This window comes from Heteronotia binoei, chromosome 7 (genome assembly GCF_032191835.1).
Source record: "Heteronotia binoei isolate CCM8104 ecotype False Entrance Well chromosome 7, APGP_CSIRO_Hbin_v1, whole genome shotgun sequence".
NCBI classification, from domain to species: domain Eukaryota; kingdom Metazoa; phylum Chordata; class Lepidosauria; order Squamata; family Gekkonidae; genus Heteronotia; species Heteronotia binoei.
The window spans coordinates 67519895-67540649 of NC_083229.1; the positions used below are offsets into that span (position 1 = coordinate 67519895).

At 42.8% G+C, this 20755-nt stretch overlaps 1 protein-coding gene across 1 annotated transcript; it reads right to left on the reverse strand.

The window, feature by feature from the left end:
• Positions 1 to 18190: 18190 nt before the first annotated feature.
• Positions 18191 to 20420, reverse strand: NPBWR1 (neuropeptides B and W receptor 1). The gene is made up of 2 exons (XM_060242970.1): positions 20097 to 20420; positions 18191 to 19697 (listed from the first exon to the last, which is right to left on the reverse strand). The coding sequence occupies exon 2, from the start codon at positions 19396 to 19398 to the stop codon at positions 18400 to 18402; it is 999 nt and encodes a 332-aa protein (XP_060098953.1). The 5' UTR covers positions 19399 to 19697; positions 20097 to 20420; the 3' UTR covers positions 18191 to 18399.
• Between the last annotated feature and the right edge of the window lie 335 nt (positions 20421 to 20755).

Here is a 20755-nt window from a genome sequence, read left to right on the forward strand (position 1 = left end):
ATAATTTAAGCAAATACAATTTAGAACTGACACAAATGTATTTATTTATTTTTTTAAATTTGGCTTATATCCCGTCCATTCCCACAAAGCAGGCTCAGGGTGGGTTACATCTGGGGGTCATTTTGTAGAAAAAAAGGTGCCAGAGCTCAGTAGCACAACTCATCTGCATATGCCACACACTCCTGACATCACTGGAAGGTGTACTAAATAATATCAGCTCAGCATCTACCTTAAAATGCTTCTTGAATTATAATTGTCATAATAAAACCATACTCCCATCATACTTTTAAAATTACTTTCTCCTATGTAGCCTCAGAGAAAGATTTCCATCTGCCTGCTCGGGATCCTTGGCCCCCTGGTGATTCCCTTGACACCCTGGTTGATGCCTGGCAAGATCGGCTATCCGGGGTAATCAACGAGATCGCACCTCGACGTCCTCTGCGCCCTCGTTCGAGGCTGGCTCCTTGGTATACCTTGGAGCTACGCCGACTGAAACAAGGACTCCGACAACTAGAGAGGCAGTGGCGGCGCACTCGTGATGAAGCGACGAGAACATCCTATAGAACGTTTATGAGATCTTATGAGATGGCAGTCAAGGCCACGAAGAAAAACTACTTTGCGGCCAAGATTGCGTCTGCAAATTTGCGCCCGGCACAATTGTTTAAAATAATTGGGCATCTAACCACACTGCCCCAGGGCAGACCAAACATTAGAGAATTAGAAATAGGCTGTGAGGCTTTTGCGAAATTTTTTGCAGACAAAATCACGTTGCTCCGCCAGGACCTGCCCATCACGTTGGATACAGTACATGAACTGGAGGCTCCGTGCCTGTCTTCTGGTTTAATTCTGGATCATTTTGACCCACTCAGCCTGGAGGAAGTTGATGGAATCCTCTCCTCTGCGCGCCCTACAACTTGTGATTTGGACCCATGCTAATTAAATCTTGCCCGAGGGAGCTCAGATGTCCTTTATGGGACATCATAAATAGATCCCTCTTGGAGGGGCGTTTTCCAACGCCTCTAAAAGAGGCCTTGGTCCATCCCCTCCTGAAAAAAAGTACAGCAGACCTGGCCAAATTGGCAAATTACCGACCGGTCTCTAATTTACCGTTTTTAGGTAAAATTATAGAGAGGGCAGTGGCGTTGCAGTTAAAGGGCTTTCTGGATGACGCTTCCATTCTAGACCCTTGCCAGTCTGGCTTTCGCCCAGGCCATGGGACGGAGACAGAACTGGTCGCCCTGGTGGATGATCTCCAACGGCATCTGGATCGGGGTGGTGTGGCGGTGCTGATGTTGTTAGACCTGTCGGCTGCATTCGATACGGTCAACCATCGGCTACTGACCCGCCACCTTGCCGATGTGGGGGTTAGGGGGTCAGCCCTACAATGGCTTTCCTCCTTCCTTGAAGATCGGGGACAAAGGGTGGCAATCGGAGGTGAGCTGTCCCAGAGACGCACACTGGATTGTGGAGTGCCTCAGGGAGCAGTTCTCTCACCGATGTTATTTAATATCTACATGCGCCCCCTTGCCCAGATTGCCAGGAGATATGGGCTTGGGTGCCACCAATATGCGGATGACACCCAGCTCTATCTACTAATGGACGGCCGGCCTGCCTGACTGCGTCCCAGAGAACTTAGACCGGGCTCTGCAGGCTATGGCAACCTGGTTAAGGCAGAGTGGGCTGAAACTGAATCCAGCGAAGACAGAAGTCCTTTGCCTAGATCGGGGCGCGCGGGGAGGAGAAATACCTCTCCCGGTCTTCGACGGGGTGCCACTGAAAGTGGCATGCCGGGTCAGGAGCCTGGGAGTTTTACTGGAGCCTTCACTATCAATGGAGGCCCAGATTGCAGCCACTGCCAAGTCAGCCTTTTTCCATTTGAGGCGGGCAAAGCAGCTGGCTCCTCTCCTAGAGCGCCAAGATCTACATGGAGCTGCCTCCGTACCAAATCCGGAAGCTGCAGCTAGTGCAGAACATGGCGGCTAGATTGCTGTTGGGGCTCCCAATGTGGGGGCACATACAGCCTGGGCTGTGCGAACTGCACTGGCTGCCAGTTGTATACCGGATTCGTTACAAAGTGCTGGTTATTACCTTTAAAGCCCTATATGGCCGAGGACCTGCCTACCTTAGGGACCGTCTCTCCCCATATGAACCCCAGAGAGCACTGAGGTCAGCCGGGAAAAACCTGCTGAACATTCCCGGGCCGAAAGAGGTGAAGTTGCAAAGTACCCGCAACCGAGCTTTCTCTACTATGGCTCCACGCCTATGGAACCAACTTCCAGAGGAAACGCGGGCCCTGTGGGACCTTGAACAGTTCCGCAGGGCCTGCAAGACTACCCTCTTCCGATTGACCTTCACCGATTAAGAGGGAAACTGCTAAAGAACTCGCCATCGTAAACGCAAACGTAATCATAGCACTAGTATATTTATTAATTTGATTGATTTTAGAATTTTAATCAGAATTTTAATTAAATTGTCAATGTAGTTTTATTTAATATTTGTATGACTAATGTATGAAACTATGCTGTTAGCCGCCCTGAGCCTGCGGGATACAAATAAAAATTGTTGTTGTTGTTGTTGCTTTATATGTTTTGGTTATTTTTCCATTTTTGTGGGGGGAAATATTAGAAAGTTTGTCAGCAAAATTCTCACAGGGGGAGGGCTGAACAGAAGCAAGGGTTTTTTGGGGGGCGGGGGAGAAAGAAAAAGCACAATAAAATTTAGAAGTTTCAGAGCTCCACTCCTGTGAGCTCCTGCCCACAATGACGCCTGGTTACATCAGAGATCAAAATAGTTAAGAACAAATTACAATTTCAATATGAATTGGCCAAAAATTCAGACAAGTCTTAAAAACAGATTTAAAATTAAACTTAAGAAACTCTGCCTCGATAGTCAGGGCCTATTGATCCAAAAGCCCAAACAGTCAAGTATTTTGTTTATCTGTGGACAACATGCAATGAGCAATATATGAGAAGAAAATCTGCTCAGGCTTAAGGCCATTTCTTACATTTAGAAACAGACATATCCTAGTACAAAATACGTTCTTAAAACATGACATGGGAGGGAAGGTGGCATGATATGGCCCAATCCCCTCATATCTCAGAAGCGAAGCAATAAGAAGGGAGTCAACTAATGAAGACTGGGCAGGGGGAGGCAATGGCAAACTACCTTTGCTTTTCACTTGCCTTGAAAGCCTTTTGCTGGAGTCACCATAAATCATCTGTGACCTGATAGCACTTTATACATGCACAGTACATGAGATATGAAGTCTGCATATGTGCAAAAACTTCCTTGCTCCCTTACAAAGGGCATTTCCTATATGCAAGCCCCAGTCCTTTCCTGCTTAGAATTCATATGGATTTTAAATGGGAAATATAGCAATTCCTATACATCTGCACTCTTCAAAATGAATGCATTACACCACAAAATGATCTGAATTGGAGCTCACAAGCAATCAAAGGCCATTTTCCCACGGATTTCGCACAAACTGCTGCGCAGCACCAGGAAGAGCTGCGTAGTCCCGGGGCTTTCGCATCGCAAATGTAAACCGCTAAAAAGCAGTTTACATTTGCGATGCAAAAGCCCCGGGACTACGCGGCTCTTCCTGGTGCTGCGCAGCAGTTTGTGCGAAATCCGCACAGACGCAGCGCGGTGAAGAGGGACATCGCTCCGGGGTAGGGTAAGTGGGAAAACGGCCTTTGGCTGGTGATCACATTCAGCATGCCTATAGCAAGGCTGCTCCGACTGGTCATCTGCTGTAACTGCAGGCATCTCCAAACATACAAGCTGTCAACAACAAAGATCACATTCTAACTGTCTTGCTTGATGTAGGAACTAGGGATGTGCACAGGAAAAAAAATCAGCTCTACTTGGATTCGAGTACTTTGGACCCTAAAATGTTCAGGATCTCCAAATATGGTCAATTGCCAGTATCTGCATCGTACTAGTATTCAGCTCCATTATACTCTATGGAGACCATCCACATAGGGTATAATGGAGAGTTTCACTCCTGCCAACCAGCTGTTAGGTTTAGGTCATTTAAGCCTAATAGCTGAACTGTGAATGGAGTGAAACTGACATGTCAGTGTTCCTTTTTTCCTTCCTATGGCACTTGGCTATTGTGAGGCACCCAAGGAAAAGAAACCAGGTCAGGGAGACCGGTTGACATGCCTTCCTTTCCCTTCCTTGGACACTCAGCTGCAGTGGGGCATCCAGGGAGGGGAAGCCAGGTTGTCTTTGGCCTCTATAAGGCAATAGTTTGGCTTCTATATGGCAATTATCTCTTTAGGAAGCCAAATCAGATCAGAGAATCTGATTCAGCTTCTGGGGAGCTTGTATAATGCTGAATAGGGTTTTTTCTTTCCAGCTGGGCTGAATCAAATGCACATCCCTAGTAGGAACCAGGGAGCACTCCTTGCATAAGATCCAAGTGTCTACTTTTTAAAGTGGAAGAGATCCATTCAGCTGTCCTGTGTGTTATTGCATGTGAAGAACAAATGCGTCCAGTTTAGAGAATCATCCATTCAAAAATTAGAAATACACTAAAAAAAAAGTTCTATTTCTAGAAAGCTGGTTAGAAGGGGTGTCAAACTTATGGCAATGTTGTGTCTTGCATTTCAGTCCTGAAATTACAACACTGCGGATGCTACGGAGGTGACCAGTGGAAGTCCTCTGGTCCCCGGATGTAGCTCCGCAAATATGCTCCGCCAATCAAGATCTGTGGCGGGAAGTTTAACTGGCCAGGATTGGACCTGGCCAGACTGAGGGTTGTTCCAGGGTATGTATATAATCAGGACCCGGCCCACGTTGCCTTGCTTTTGTGATGTACTCGCTAATAAAGCATGTTGCCTTCAACACGTCTCGTCACTCAGTACATTACAGGCCAACAGGATGGAATTGGCCTGCCCAGGCCTTTCATCTCAGCTGGCAAGTGCAGCTGCCTTCTCTCCCCACTCCTCTGCCCATCCTCACTGTTCTGAGCTTGAGCTGCTGCTGAGTATAGAGAACAGAAGGCGGGGCTGCCTCTGAGAGCAGGAACCAGAAGGTAGGGCTGCCAAACTTTCCAGCCACCACTCATGGCCTGCTCCTCACAGGGCCTTCTGCTTCTTTTTTTATTTTAAAAATTGGTTTGCAAAATCCCAGTGTTTCCTCACCTTTCTTATTTAGGCAGGCACCTTTTAGGAGGAGGAGGTTTGGGATCAGCCATGGTTAAAATATAAACCATGTTCATATAAACCATGAGTTCATTAAACTCAAGGAACTCCAGTTTTGCAGAGAAATATTAGTTTCAACACATCCCTCTCAATGTAGAACTCCAGAGGAATAATAGAACAAATGCTGAATAGGACAACCAAAATTATTATCTCAAACCACCCTGCAAAAAACTCCTGAGACCCTGCCACTGCCACTCTGAGTAGACTGGTGGGGCAGGGTAGAAAAGCTTGCAATGCTCAGCCATTTTATGTTTCCTCCCTAGGTCCTGGGCTCAGACCATTTATATTTTTAAGAGCAGGGCAAAGGTCTGGGACCAACTACAGCTAAAATATAGAGTTCAACAAACTAAAGGGACTCCAGGTTTGCAGGAAAAATATTAGTTTTAACACACCCTCCCTTCCATTGTGGGGCTGCAATGGAATAGCTGCTACAACATCTTTAACTGTGTTTGTCTGTATCCTTTATAAAGTTTGTATCTCCACTACTTGGCTTTACCTGGCATTTTATGACACACGTGGACCGGCCCCTCTAAGTCCCATTTGTGTCAGATCCAGCCCTCATAACAAATGAATTCAACACTCTTGGGTTACTGTATCACAGTTAAGGAGAGGAAAACTGACAAGTGAAAATTTGACTCAGTATTCAGAAGAAGAGGAAGAAAGAGATGCTGCTGATGCATTTGATGATGCAGGTGCAAGTAAAAAAACCCCACTGATGGTGCTTGAACAACTTGCTTAGTGTTGCCTCTATCTGACACAGTAAAGGAAAGGAAAGGTCCCCTGTGCAAGCACCAGTCGTTTCCGACTCTGGGGAGACGTTGCTTTCACAACGTTTTCACGGCAGACTTTTTACGGGGTGGTTTGCCATTGCCTTCCCCAGTCCTTTACACTTTCTCCCAGCAAGCTGGGTACTCATTTGACCGACCTCGGAAGGATGGAAGGCTGAGCCATCCTTGGCCAGCTACCTGAATCCAGCTTCTGCCGGAATTGAACTCAGTTCTTGAGCAGAGAGTTCAGACCACAGTACTGCAATACTGCTGCTTCACCACACTGTGCCATGGGGCACTCTCTATCTGACACAACTGCCTTTCAAAAACTTTTTTTGACTAGCACTGGGGAGGGACGGTGGCTCAGTGATAGAGCATCTGCTTGGGAAGCAGAAGGTCCCAGGTTCAATCCCTGGCATCTCCAAAAAAGGGTCCAGGCAAATAGGTGTGAAAAACCTCAGCTTGAGACCCTGGAGAGCCGCTGCCAGTCTGAGAAGACAATACTGACTTTGATGGACTGAAGGTCTGATTCAGTATAAGGCAGCTTCATATGTTCATGTTCATATGTTCACTTCCTGTGATCCCAAGAGCACACCTAAATTTCCTTCTTTTTAGGTTCCCTTTCCTTCAGAGAATTGTTTCTTAGCTTTTCTTCCAATCCTGTAGAATCTCTCCCATAATGCCCTCCTAAATACTGAACTGAGTCATGAAGGCTCCTTTCTTTTGTAACCTGCTGGAATGAAGGAGAAAGTAAATTGGCAAAATCTTATTTTCTGGAAAGCTGTCTTGTAGCACCCCCTAGTGGCATGTCTGCTTTTCAGTTTTGGAATATTACATGTGATTGTGTGTGTTTGAATTGCACAAGTTGTGTTCAGCAACTGAGAGCACCTTCTGGGCTTTGTGCTTTTTCATGCACCCTCCACCTCTGTCTGAGAAAGAATGCCTCTCATCTTTTCTTTGATTGAATTATCTATACTGAAGCATTAAGTAGCCATAAATATCCCTAATCATAGACCAAAAACTAAAGCTGTGTTTATGTAGCTAACACTAATGCAAGTAGGATGGGAGAAAGAATGCATGAACCCAAGTGCGCATGAGGAGAAACATCATGCCTGCAGAATTCTACTGACTGCCTAACTATTCCTTTCTATGGCTCAGTTGTCACAATGATATAATTTTTGAAGAAGATGATGATATTGGATTTATATCCCACCCTCCATTCCGAAGAGTCTCAGAGCGGCTCACAATCTCCTTTACCTTCCTCCCCCACAACAGACACCCTGTGAGGTGGGTGGGGCTGGAGAGGGCTGTCACAGCAGCTGCCCTTTCAAGGACAACCTCTGCCAGAGCTATGGCTGACCCAAGGCCATGCTAGCAGGTGTAAATGGAGGAGTGGGGAATCAAACCTGGTTCTCCCAGATAAGAGTCCGCACACTTAACCACTACACCTAACTGGCTCTCCTTTTGAATATGTATATCTGCCATACCTAGTCCAGCTGCTGACTCACCTTGTTCAGAATTATCTGCTCTGACAGGCAGCAGCTCTCCAAAGTTTTCCCTTCCATTTTTCACTGCCCCATTTGAAACTATGCTGTGATTATATTTCTTATGAGCCATACCTGAACCAAATATAAAGAAAAGCAGTTCCATGATTGTTTTGTGACTTGCTTTAAGTTAACTGTGCATTTTTCCCTGTCTTTCACCATCTGGTTTATGCTAGAATTAGGTAAGGTGACTGTTTGCATGAATATGAGTTTCTAAGCTGAAAATTCCTGAGTAAAAGAAGAACTAACTTGAAGTTCTCTTTGAAACTTTCTGGGTATTCAGCAATTGTAGTGCTCCTAACTTCCTGAGCCATAACTGAAAATAGAAAATGCTTGTGAGTTCCTGTGTGTGTATAGGAGAAGTGTAGGCCAAAGATCAAGGTTACAACACTCTGGCCCTAGAACAGCTTGTTCATTCCCAGCACAACAGACACACATCCTCTGCCAGGGAACCTCTTTACATAGACAAGTCTTTCCCTCCACCTAGACAGCACCACAAAATAAGGGGCAGTGAACCTGGAGTGGCTGAAACAGTTGGAGGCCAATGAACCTGGCACAAACCAATAAGTTGTCAGCTAGGAATATGTTGTACTGAATGAGAACTGGATGTATTCACACTTTGAGGCTGGAAGAGAAGGGTAGAAAGAGATGAAGAAAAGGCAGAGAGGGACCAAGGATACAATGATGTCTTCAGCCTTACAAAGAAAGAACAAAGACAGGCCAGGATAGAGTTCTACTTTCCACCATCAGTGGAGTTCCCTGATGAAGAAGTCTTTGCATATAATGAGACTTGGCCAGCCTAGGGGAGTGTGAAGCGTAAGTGCATATGTCGTTTCAATAAAGCTTTCAATTTTTTAAAAAGGATCATTTCCTGGGACTCTCCTTTCATCTACTTCTGATGCAGAGCCCATGGCACATTCTCCTGTTTGGCGGTCTGACCAACCCTTGGGAAGATGGCAGCTAGCCCTCATGTACAGTTTTGTACCTGATAATGCCAGGGATTGAACCTGGGCTGTTCTACATGCAAAGCAGGTATCAGCTCTTTCCTAAATCCAGCATCTCCTGTACTTTAACTGAAAATATCTCTAGACCAACAACCATGACGCAAAGCGCACCTGCTTTAAACCAAGACAGACAGTAGGTCCATCTAAGAAGGAGGAAGGTTTGGGTTTATGCTCCATCCTTCACTTGGAGTTTTAGGTGGCTTACAATCTCCTTCCCTTCCTCTTCCCACAACAGACATCCTTTGAGGTAGGTGGGCCTGAGAGAACAGCTCTGAGAGAACTGTGGCTGGCCCAATGTCACCCAGAAGCTGCATGTGGAAGAGTGGGGAATCAAACTCAGTTCTCCATATTAGAATCTGCCGCTCTTAACCACTATGCCAAACTGACTCTCTAGTTCAGTATTTGCTATCACTGACAACATATCTCCAATAATTGCTGCCAAAGATCTTCTACCTGCAACTGCTGGAATTACACCTGGGACCTTCTTAATTCACAGCATCTGCTGTACCACTGAGCCATGTTCTTGTCTCTAACAAACAACACAAAATTTCATACTGTATAGGAACTAATAGGAAAACAAAATTAGGTACTCCTCCCACCACACTATCTTTTCCTGTCATCTTTCTGTCAGGTTCAGCTCTCTTTTTCTTATCTGACTTTAAGAAGCAGTGTTGAATTTTCCTTACACTTGTCACAGAAGCTGCTAGTTGTTTTCTACTGAGGATGAGTAATGCTATTGCCATGTGAATTAATGAGTTAAAACCTCTAACCTCATCAGAAATAAGACAATATAAACTTCAGGTAAATTTGGTACATTCCAGGTTAACCATTTCCTTCCTTACATAAATATCTTTAATATGCTGATAGAGTAACTCCATACACTTTACTACTCAAGTTCCTGATAATCATTTATAGCTAATTGTTTCTGAAACTTATATAAATGCCTCATAGAAGGTATTTATATCTGTTATATATACATGTTATACATTATTCTCACAATTGACACAAGAAGCTGTCTTATACTGTGTTAGACCATTGGTTTACGTAAGTAGGGGTGTTGAACTCATTTGTTATGAGGACCAGATCTTACATAAATGAGACCTTGTCAGGCCAGGCAATATATGTCATAAAATGTAATGCCAGGTAGTGGAGATATAAACTTTATAAATGACTCAAACACAATTAAAAATACTATTTTTAAAACTTAAAATACAAACATGCTTAAAAACAGTAACACTCTTGTGATATTTTATTTTACTTTATGCCATTAAAGGTTTTGAAAAGTGAAAAGCGAAGTTTATTTTACAGTCATTGATATCTGACATCCTCCAGACCTTTCCCCCCATCGCCCTTTAAAGATGCCTGCATAAAATGGAGAGGTGGGGGGGGGGATAATGGGATTTGGCAATACAATTTTTAAAAATAAAACATCAAGAAAAAGCACAAGGATCACAGCAGAAACTAAAAATATAAACTAAAAAATTTAAATGCTCTGAGCCTAGAAAAACATCAAATGGCTAGACATTATGAAATTCCAACTCACCCCAGTCTGCTCAGAGTGACAGTGGCTTTTCAGAGTCTCAGGTTTTTTATAACATGGTTTGAGAAAATAATTTCAGTTGTCCTCTTCAACACTCGAAGCCCCATAATAGGAGGGGTGTGTTAAAACTAATATTCCTCTACAAAACTAGAGTTCCTTGAGTTTGTAGAACTCTATGTTTTAACAGTGGTTGGTTCCTCACTACACCCTTAAAAGATACTGCCTAAATGGAAAGGTGGGGGAATAGTGGGATTTGACAATGCATTTTTTTTTAAAAAAAAAACATCAAGAATCACAGCAGAAACTAAAAATATAAATTAAGAATATATATAATGCTCAGAGCCTAGGAAAGCATTACAAGCTTTCTCCCCTCCCCCACCACACATCTACTCACAGTGGCAGTGGCTTTTCAGGCAGGGTCTCAGGGTTGGGTTTGTTTTTTTTTACAGGGTAGTTTGAGATGGGAGAGGCTTGAAGGCCCTTTGGAGATAATGGGAGCCAAGAATGCCAATTGACTTCCATGGGCTCCATTGAAATACATTGCAGAACCAAAAAAAAAAGTTGCAGAAAAATGCAGAATGGATTTTCCATTAAAATCTCTAGGGCCACACAGAAATTGTCAGTGAAGAGAAGCTGGAAAGTTTGGCAGCTGTACCCTCTGCTTCCTTGTGTTCAGCAGCAGTTCAAGCTTAAGTTTGGAAGGGTGAGGACAGGCAGGAATGGGGGAGAATAGATTCATGGGCCAGACTGGGGCCCTGGGCTGGGCCAGTTCTGGCTCATGGGCCATAGGTTTGACACCACTGATCTAGGTCAGTACTGTCCATTCTGACTGCAGTAGCTCTCCAAGTCTTAGAGGTATGTGATGTCACCTCACTTACTGGTAGTCATGACTGTGTCCTCCAGACCATTGTCTCTAGACATGGTGGACCAGGAGCCTGATTTTCTCCCTGCCCTTTTTCTATTGTAAGGGGGGGGTGGTGGTGTTCTGCTTTAGGACTAGCACTTGTTACAGAATTTGTCATTCTTATCTGAAGTGGTTCTATATTTTGTAATCTCATATCTTTTGAGTCCATAAGAGGTAGAATGTGTAGGAATGAATGGAATGAGATGATAGGATCCAGACCTTTATGTTCATTCTGGTCTGTGTGTCTTTTCCAATTTAAACGGAGTGTCTTATCAGTGGTGATAAAAGCAACAGCAACAGGCTGATGCAACAGACCAGAACTTTGCTCTTATTATTTGTAGCCTCAGCTGTTGCAACTACATTATTGTGTTATATATGAACTGAGTGACAGTGTCTCCTGCTGCCAGGGCCAAAATGATAGATGGTGAATAGGTCTTTATTGAACTTTCTTCCTTGTATGAGTGAGAAAATAAGGAAAATATGATTTTTCATGGTTGTCCAGTAGCAGAAAAAAACAAAAGAAGATAAAGAAGGATAGAATTTAATATTAAAGAAAAATTCCAGTAACAGTGAATGCAACATTTATTACCCCAAAATTGCATATATTTGCTAGGGGATATAAGCTTGTCTGTTTCATGCATCTTTCTTTTATCCTGCTTGAACTCCACAAGGATTCAGTTAGCCAAAGTAGGTTTTGTCAAACATCCCTATATCTAATGACTAAAGTCTGACTCCTGTGCAGATAGGCAAATAAAGCAGGATAGTCATGGTTATAGGTTAGGGTTCTGCAGAGGGCCCCTAGGTTTACAGAATTTTGTTTAAAAAATACTATTCAGGGGGATTTGTGTATGTACAGATGTCACAACAACAACAAAAACCCATGGACCAATTCTGCATTAGCCTTTGTCCCAGTCTCATTCCTAGCTCTCGAGTTTGCACAGGGCAGGGAAAACACAGCCCTGCTCCAGAGATGTCAATGGAGAATCTGGGGGAAAGAATCACTATGAGGAGCCCACACAGAAGGGAAGCATCTGATAAGTGCAGAATTGGTTTTGGAGTTTGGGTGACATTTTGCATTGCAGTTATCTCATCTTGAAGCAACAGCAGCAGTCTCCACTGGAAGGAGAAAATGAAGATAATTGAGATCAGGGTGGGAGAGAAGTTAACTGGGCCACAAGAGCCAAATCATGATGGGCCTGCCCACAAGACAAAGCAAGTGGTTTATAGAACAGAATCTCCCATTTTCTGGAGCTCAGTGAAATCACCTGCTTAGAGACTATGAGTTTAAAAACAATAGATTATGTAGCTTTACTGAAGCTAAGTAGGTATGTACCTGGTTAACAGTGTGAATGAGAGGCCAGTGGAAGCTCTGCACAGGAATAGAATATAGGGTTGGATCCTCTTTTTCTCTAGGGTTCTGCCAGCACAAAGAACCTGACTCTGGAGGAAGATGTGTGTGCTGCTAATGTAAGGGTTCTTTTGCTGTAGGGAAGTTCCACTATTAGCAGAACATGGTCATAGGATCCTATACATTCTTTTTAAAAAAAAAACCCTTCATATGGCTCTCTGATTCTCACTACATAATCTCAACATGGCAGAGACTTGGAGTTATATCCTTGTGACAGTTGTGCCATGCAGCGAGTGATACGGCACCTGTTGATTTGCCATGCATCCCTTGCCACAGCAGTGACTCAAGATGTGGTTGCTGGAGGTTGAACAGTTACTAGTATGGAATGAGGAAGAGGACCTAGCAGCCTTACCAGCAGACATCAAGAGGCATACATGTGTAAGTGTAGGGCTGTAACTTTCACTGGTTCTGGGCACTGCTAATTGTTTGGCAGCTTTGCAGTGGGTGGAGCCCTGATGCGTCTGTGACTTCTTCCTCAGGGTCTATGAGATTTGCCTTCTTTATGCTCAACTCTAAAAGTGTCTGAGAAGCTCATTATTTTGCCTACAGATGTATAGCTCCAACATATAAAATTAAATCCAGCAAAGATGGAGGTCCTGTACCTGTGGGTGCCTGGGATCAGGAATTCATCTCCCAACACTCCTAACACTGCTGATGCCAATGCTGAGGATAAGGAGCTTGGGGTGACTCTGGATGCCTCAATTTCTATGGAGGCCCAGGTAACCATAGTTGCCAGATCAGCCTCTTACTATCTGTGGCTGGTCAAGCAACTGGTTCTCTATCTTACCACCCAGGACTTAGCTACAGTGATCCATGGTCACTTTCAGGTTGGACTACTGTAACTCACTCTATGCAGGACTTTCCTTGAATCTTACCCAGAAACTGCAGCTGGTGCAAAATGCCATGGCATGCCTGCTGACAGCAATATCTGTGCAGGCACACATTCAGCTAGGGCTGTGCCAATTGCACTGGCTGCCAATTGAGTATCAGATGCAGTTCAAAGTTATGGTATTAACCTATAAAGCCCCATGAAGCTGGGGCCCAACATACATATGGGACTGTCTCTCCCCATGTGTGCCCCAGAGAACTTTACACTTAGCAGAGCAACACCTCCTGGTAGTCCCTGGCCTGAAAGATGTCCAATTAGCCTCAGCCAGGGCCAAGGCATTTTCTACCCTGGCCCCAGCCCTGGTGGAACATGCTCTCACTTGAAATCTGGGCCCTACAGCTTCACAGGGCCTTAAAATGGGGCTGTTTCTCCAGGCCTTCGGCTGAGGTGGTGGACGTCTTGGCCTCTCCTGCTCTCACTGCTTACAGTGCCCATTGTGATTTGGCCTGCTCAAAGAGGCCAATGGAGCATCATCAGAAAACAGGTTGCTACCCTCTAATTCAGCATCCTGTGGGGACACTATGAAGATATTGGATTTATATCCTGCCCTCCACTCCAAAGAGTCTCAGAGCGGCTCACAATCTCCTTTACCTTCCTCCCCCACAACAGACACTCTGTGAGGTGGGTGGGGCTGGAGAGGGCTCTCACAGCAGCTGCCCTTTCAAGGACAACCTCTGACAGAGCTATGGCTGACCCAAGGCCATGCTAGCAGGTGCAAGTGGAGGAGTGGGGAATCAAACCTGGTGCTCGCAGATAAGAGTTCGCACACTTAACCACTACACCAAACTGGCTCTCCCAGTTGCCTGAAGAGTTGCCATCTTATTTTGTTTTGGCTGAAATTTTGTTTTTATATTTTATTTTAATGTTAGCTCTGCTTAAATTATTTGCTCTGCTAACTTTAATGCTCTTGCGTTACTGTGTTGTTTAACAAATGTTATAACCCACCCTGTGCTCACTTGTGGGGGAGGGCAAGATAAAAACCAAATAAATAAATACAATCTCTAATATTTCATCCCCACAATAGGTTCTGGTGTGTGTGTGTGTGTGGGGGGGGAACAGGCATAAAAACATACCTGTAATTTAATACTGGGGGGGGGGGGTTAACATTGTTTTTCTTTATTGGTGTCTCTTTTTCTCATCTTTCTTTGTAATGCCTAGCAACCAAAAAAAAAAAAAATCTATTCAGGCTGGAGAATAAGAAGTCTGATATTACATTATTTTCCCATAGGCTGGGAAAACAGGCAGAATAAATGGAATGCTTTCCCTCTTATACTGTCACTGTTTGCTGGATAACCACAGCTAACCCCAGAGACATCAGCTCTGCACAGAAAGTGAAAACATTTGTGTCTATCCCCCTCCCATCAGCATGAGGAATATTTTGGGCTTCAGTTTAGAGTATGAAACTTTCAGAGATAAAGTATAATGCAGACTTAAGTCTGCATTAATGAAGTCACAGGGATAGAAGAAATGTTGCAATGTTACAATTCATTTCATCTAATCCTTGTATTAATGAAGGGTCCAATATACTGAAATCCAAACTATCCATAATATAATAAGGTGCTTATTCTATTATAGAAGAATATGGCATCAGAATTTGATCAGGTTTTTGTTTTAGTGGTCTACTCCAATTGCTGAGAGAATCATAGTTCAAGACCACTTTCTGAAGATGGCTCACCATTTACAGTACAATCTTAGGGAGAGTTAAACCCTTCTAAGCCCATTGATTTTAATGGTCTTAGAAGGGTATAACTCTGCACAGGATAGCTTCAGAGGATTTGCCATGTCAATCTGTAGGAAAAGAACTAGACTGGGCACCTTGCTTTGTGGGGCAGAAACTTTTGCAAGTCAAACTTCCCTTCATTAGATGCTTAGGATTGTACTGTTCATGCTGTACCGCAGTTATGCCAGTTGGCAGGATTCCACAGCTGCTACCCACACTTTCTTTAAACTATATCCCATTGAATGACAATATATTTAGAGGGGGTGAAAGATATTTAGAGGGTCATTACCCTGGTCTGGAAGCAAGCAGTGGTGCAACTCCTAAAGACATCTATTCTAGACCCTGAAGACTTGAATAAATATCTCCTAGTAGTAACCAGTTACCATTCAAGAATGTACCATTCTTGGGAAAGTTGATTGAAAAGAGGCTTTTGTTAGCATTGATCATCATATCCTTTTGGGCTACCTTTCAGGTTGTTACTGGGAAGATTGGTTTTGCTGTGGTTTTGGTCCTGCCTCAAAGATATATTTCAGAGTGTGTTGGTGGAAGATTGTTAATTTGCTCTTGGCCTGTACCCTATGAACTTCCCACAAGAACACCTGCTTTTCAGCTTGTATATGAAACCACTGAGAGAGATTTGAACTGGATTGCCACCCATATGTAGATGACACTCAGCTCTGTCTCGCACTTCCAGCCGATTCCAGGAAAGCTGCGGAAATCAGGAACAGGTATGTGGAGGCAGTTTGGGGACTGATAAGGTCTAATAAATTGAAACTTAATCCTGACATAACAGAGGTACTAGTCACGGAAGGGGAACATCTGACCAAGATACTGTGATATCTCCTATTCTGGATGGGTTTGCACTCCCCCTAAAGGAGCAAGTTTGTAGCTTGAGGGTGCTATGTGCCCAGATTCTCCTGTTGGATAAGCAGGTGGCAGTGGTCCCAAGGTGCTGGTATTGACCTTTAGAGCCCTGTACAGCTTAGGCCCAGCATATCTGAAGGACACACCAATATGAACCTACCCAACCTCTCCAGTCATCTTCAGAGGCACTGATTGCTCCAGATGCCTCAATCATCTGGCAACCTTCTGGGCCTTCAGGGTTGTGGAGCTGAAACTTTGGAACTTCCTTTCTCAGAGAGACTCACCTGTTCCCTTCTGTTGCCATCTTTCACCATTGAATGAAGTTTGGGGGTTATCCCCTCAGTGATCCCTGCCTTATGTTTTACTTTTAAAATGGTTTTTATGTATATTTTAGCTTGCTTTTTGTTTAATAATGAGTTTTGTTAATGACTTTAAGATATGTTTTTCTTAAGTGTGTTTTCAGTCTGTTAGTCACCTTGGTGGTCCTGATGAAGGCAAAATGGTGGGCACCAATTTTGTAAAGAAAGAAAGAAATATAAAAGGAGGTGCTACAAATCCTGTCTCTAGAATCATCTAACAAATACTGAAAACATTTATTATTGATTTGTCATGAGAGTTCAGGGGAAAGCTGAAGAAACTAAAACCTTATCTTCATTTAAGATACAATTATCTGAATCAGTGGAGTGTAATGTATCAGGTTCATCTTGCTTTTGTGGTTCAGTCCAAGCTTAACAAGAAATAGACTGTGTTCAGAATTTATGCTTAGAACATAATGGTAACTTGCCATAACCTCAGATCTAGAGCAGATTGCCCATCTGGAGTGATTGCCCAAATGTGGATCCCAAGTGTGTGCAAAGGTTCTGTGTTGTCTTCCATATATGAACAGTTTGTTTCATGAGTGATTCCTCATACTGAAACTCCATTCTTGAGAACATGGTTCCTTTTCCTAATTTGGGATCACATGTGGATTGCAGAACACATGATCAAGTTTGTCAGCTATGAAGCTGGCAATGTGTGAAGGGGTAATAGGATTGAATCAGTATGCAATTCAGTATTGGTCAGGCTTCAAAACACCACTAACTGTCCAGGGGCAGTATACAGGAACACTGTGCACTTCTGCACGGGAAGTCCTAAGGACTGAGACAAAATAATAGTAAGCTATGGCTGCAATGCTTGGGACACTTCCCTGGGTGTAAGCTCCACTGAATAATATGAGAATTACTTCTGAGTAGATCTGCCTAAGGTTCCTCCCTAGATCACCTGCATAGACAAAATCAGGTAGTTATTTCATAGAAAGAAATGCAGTGAAACCATCTTCCATTTGACTGAAGGCATCTTCTGTCTGAAGCATTTCCACTTGATTTTGTCAAACTGGTTCTTGAAGATAGGAGCTAACTATGAGAAATTCTGTGAATTACAATCTAAAATTGCCATTACTGGTCTGATATTTATGGCAACCAACATTATATTTGGATTGAAATTTCTTCTTTCCACTGAAGGTGGCTCCCAACACCCAGTGCTATATAATCTTTTGGCACCTACACAGAAACAAAGGTTAGTTACTGTAAAGAATCCATGAAAAAGCACTTTTTATTGCTAAACCCTAATATAACTATACTTCAACAATATATCTTGCATTTATTGGTTAACTTTTGAGAGTCTATATCCTTGTTTTGGATATCTAAATAGAAGAGCATCATTTATTTAAGATGTGTGACAGAACTCAAGTTTTGACATTTATTCTAGAAGATTTTTTTTCCTTTGTAAAATGGAAAACCATCAAATAGAAGAACATCAAATAGACTTCATATGTATAAATTTTGCACTTTGTAGTTTAAAATCAACTGCATTATAAGGCCAAGTCTGCATTGCCACTAGAAGGAAATAAATAGGAAGAGATTATCCCCCCCCTTGAAATGAAAAAAAAGAGAGATGTACAAGAATACATTTTGCAGGACAATTTCCCAATGGATTATGCATAAAATTGTCACAAAGCACCAATGTTGCCAAATTTGAAAAATTGTTTTGCTCATAAAATATGATAAAGGAAGGAATGCAGGAAGATACATGTAAGGAAGACTGAAAACTGGCAGAGTTCAGATTCATTAAGCAAAGGCACTCAGCATATTTTTATTTGAATTTACAAAACTTCAGCAATATTACCACTAAAAGACTCTTCTTCAATTAATATAATTCCATAAATCATGTTTATTTATTCCATATTTTTTAAGAAAAAATCTGTATTTTACATTCCAGAAAACTGCATTGCATATCATACCAAAGGGATGGGGAAATCTACAGTGTAGGGGTGTAAGAGAAGAAATGCCCTACAGGATGGTGATTCAACAAGCTTTTGCATCCAGTCTAAGTACATTGGTTGCTAGTGAAAGAACAGAACCAGCCAGTTCCTGTCTCTTGAGCTTACAAAAAGTTTAGATTTGGTTTGCGGGCCAAGCTGTCCCTTTCCAATGGTGCTTCACAAAGCTTCTTAAAATGAAACATTCAATTTTAAAGGGACTCAAGGGGTGGTTTTAAAAGAGATCAGAATTTTATGAGGAAGTCCCACATTCAATCAACTTGCGAAAACTCTTCCGGAAAGTATTGTCTAAAAAAGCATAAAGGAATGGATTGAGGCAACTGTTAGCATAACTCAGGGTGGTGATGAAATAGGAGATCCCAATTATCAGAGGGGTTTGCGGGATTTCTGCGGTGAGGGCTACTACAGTGCTGAGATGATAGGGGGTCCAGCAAAACAGGCATACAGCCAAGATTATCAGCACCATTATGGTCACTTTCTTCTTGGCTTTATCCAAGGCCTTAGCATTGCTGTGGAGATGCATGTGCCTTAGTTTGTAAAGCATGACACTGTACAGGATGCAAATGGTGGACACTGGAATGGCAAAACCCACAACCAGGGTATAGAGCCGGCTCACTTTCCACCAGAAGCCCTCTGGATTGGGAAAGACAAATACACACTGGGATCTCCCCTCTTCGGTATGTATCTTGGCAAAGATACTGAAGGGCAAGATAATTACTGTGACAAAAAACCAAACGCACACACTCACCAACTTTGCAGCCCTGTATGTGCGATAGGACATTTTCTTTGATTTGATAGTGGCAACCACCACCAGATATCGATCAATGCTCATGACAGTTAGAAAATAAATGCTTGAAAATGTGTTGTATTGGTCTATGGAGATAATCAGTTTGCACATGAATTCACCAAAAGGCCACTGAAGCAGCAGATAGTCCGCTATGTTGATGGGAAGAACCAAAGTAAAGAGCTCATCAGCAATAGCCAGATTTAGGATGAAAATGTTGGTCACTGTCTTCATTTTGGGAGCTTTTAGGATGACATAAATGACAGCAGAGTTGCCAGTGAGTCCTACAGCACAGATAACAGAGTAAATGATGGGCACAGCGATGTAGAACTTGGGGATCAGTTGTGGAGCTGACATGTTCTGCCACCAATGTCCTGTGCCATGGCAACCAACATCCACCTCAGGGCAGGAAACATTGGGTTCAGATTGAGAGGAAAAATTATCCATTTTCCACAGTTACCAAGACTTGTGTCCTCTGATTAATGTTTAGTTTAGGTGAACCTGGGAAGTGCAGAGCTTTTTTTAAAAAAAGATCACAGATGAGGTCCATCCATTTGAAATTCCTTGAGGCTCAGAGACTTGCTTCATATCCCTCATTCTTACAGCTGTTTAGGATAAAGTCATGACTGGTCTTCATGTCATTTACCTTTTAAAGCACTTTCTTCTTGATTTACTTAGACTGGTCATGCAGTTCTTGGGAAGTGTTCTTGCATCTGTACTTCTAACTCTCCTATTTTCAAGATTTCCTAAAGAAAATACATTTTTGTACAAATAATTAAGTTTGGACATGCTTCTGGCTTTTAGACACAATGCACCTCTTGTGAAATACATATAATGTTTACTACTTAGTGCAAAACTGTCTGTTGTCATATAGTTGTCTTATTTCTATTTCTTTGAATTGCATAGTGGTAACATGCCACACAAATAAGTATTTCGGAAGGAAATACTAAGTACATAAGGAAGGAAATACTAAGCACATATTCATTCTCTGAATGACGACTCTTAAATGAGAGGCTAACCAATCTAATACACGATTCTCTCTTCTGTTCATTCATTCTTCTCAACAGTATTCTCACATTTCTATTATGCTGTTCGTGGTTTGAGTTTTTAAAAGCTACTCTTTAGTCCTTTTCCTTCTTCCTTACCTTGTTAGCTGAGGTTCTGTTGTCCTTTTGTGCATCCTTCTGCAGGTACTCTGCTCTGGAGGCTCAACCGTAAACTGAGAATCCCAAACAGATTGCTGTGATGCTGAAACGCTGGATAGCTCTTTAAGCAGCAGCATCTCTACACAGTTCCTGAATGTCTGAGTTCTGGATAGCTCCTTCTGAACTGAACACTCACCCCTCTTGGCTGGGAAACAGAGCACAGGTGCTGTCTCAGCAAACAAGCCCAGCAGTTTCCAGTTAGCAGGTCAGCCCACACAAAGACAAACTGATATTCCCTTCTCATTACAGATTAATTTCCTCTGAAGTTGTAAACCTGTAGTTAACTAGCAGGGTCCCATCTTTTCTTTTATTCCTTCTGCATACAAAACAGATGCACTGGGGGGGAGTTTGATTTTAAGTATGTAATAAACACACTTTCCCCGCTATGAAGTAATCAAGTCCACTAGATGATCCAGTATTTTAATAGTTTGAGAAAGAACAAGGGAGGATCCTTTTGCTGTTTTCCTCCACACTATTCATAATTTTAAATTTTCTGTCATGAACTCCTCCCCTATGCTGTCTATTTTGTAAATGAAAAAGCTTTATCCTATTTATTCTTTCTCCTAGACAAGATGCTTCAATTCATTGGAAGGGTTTTT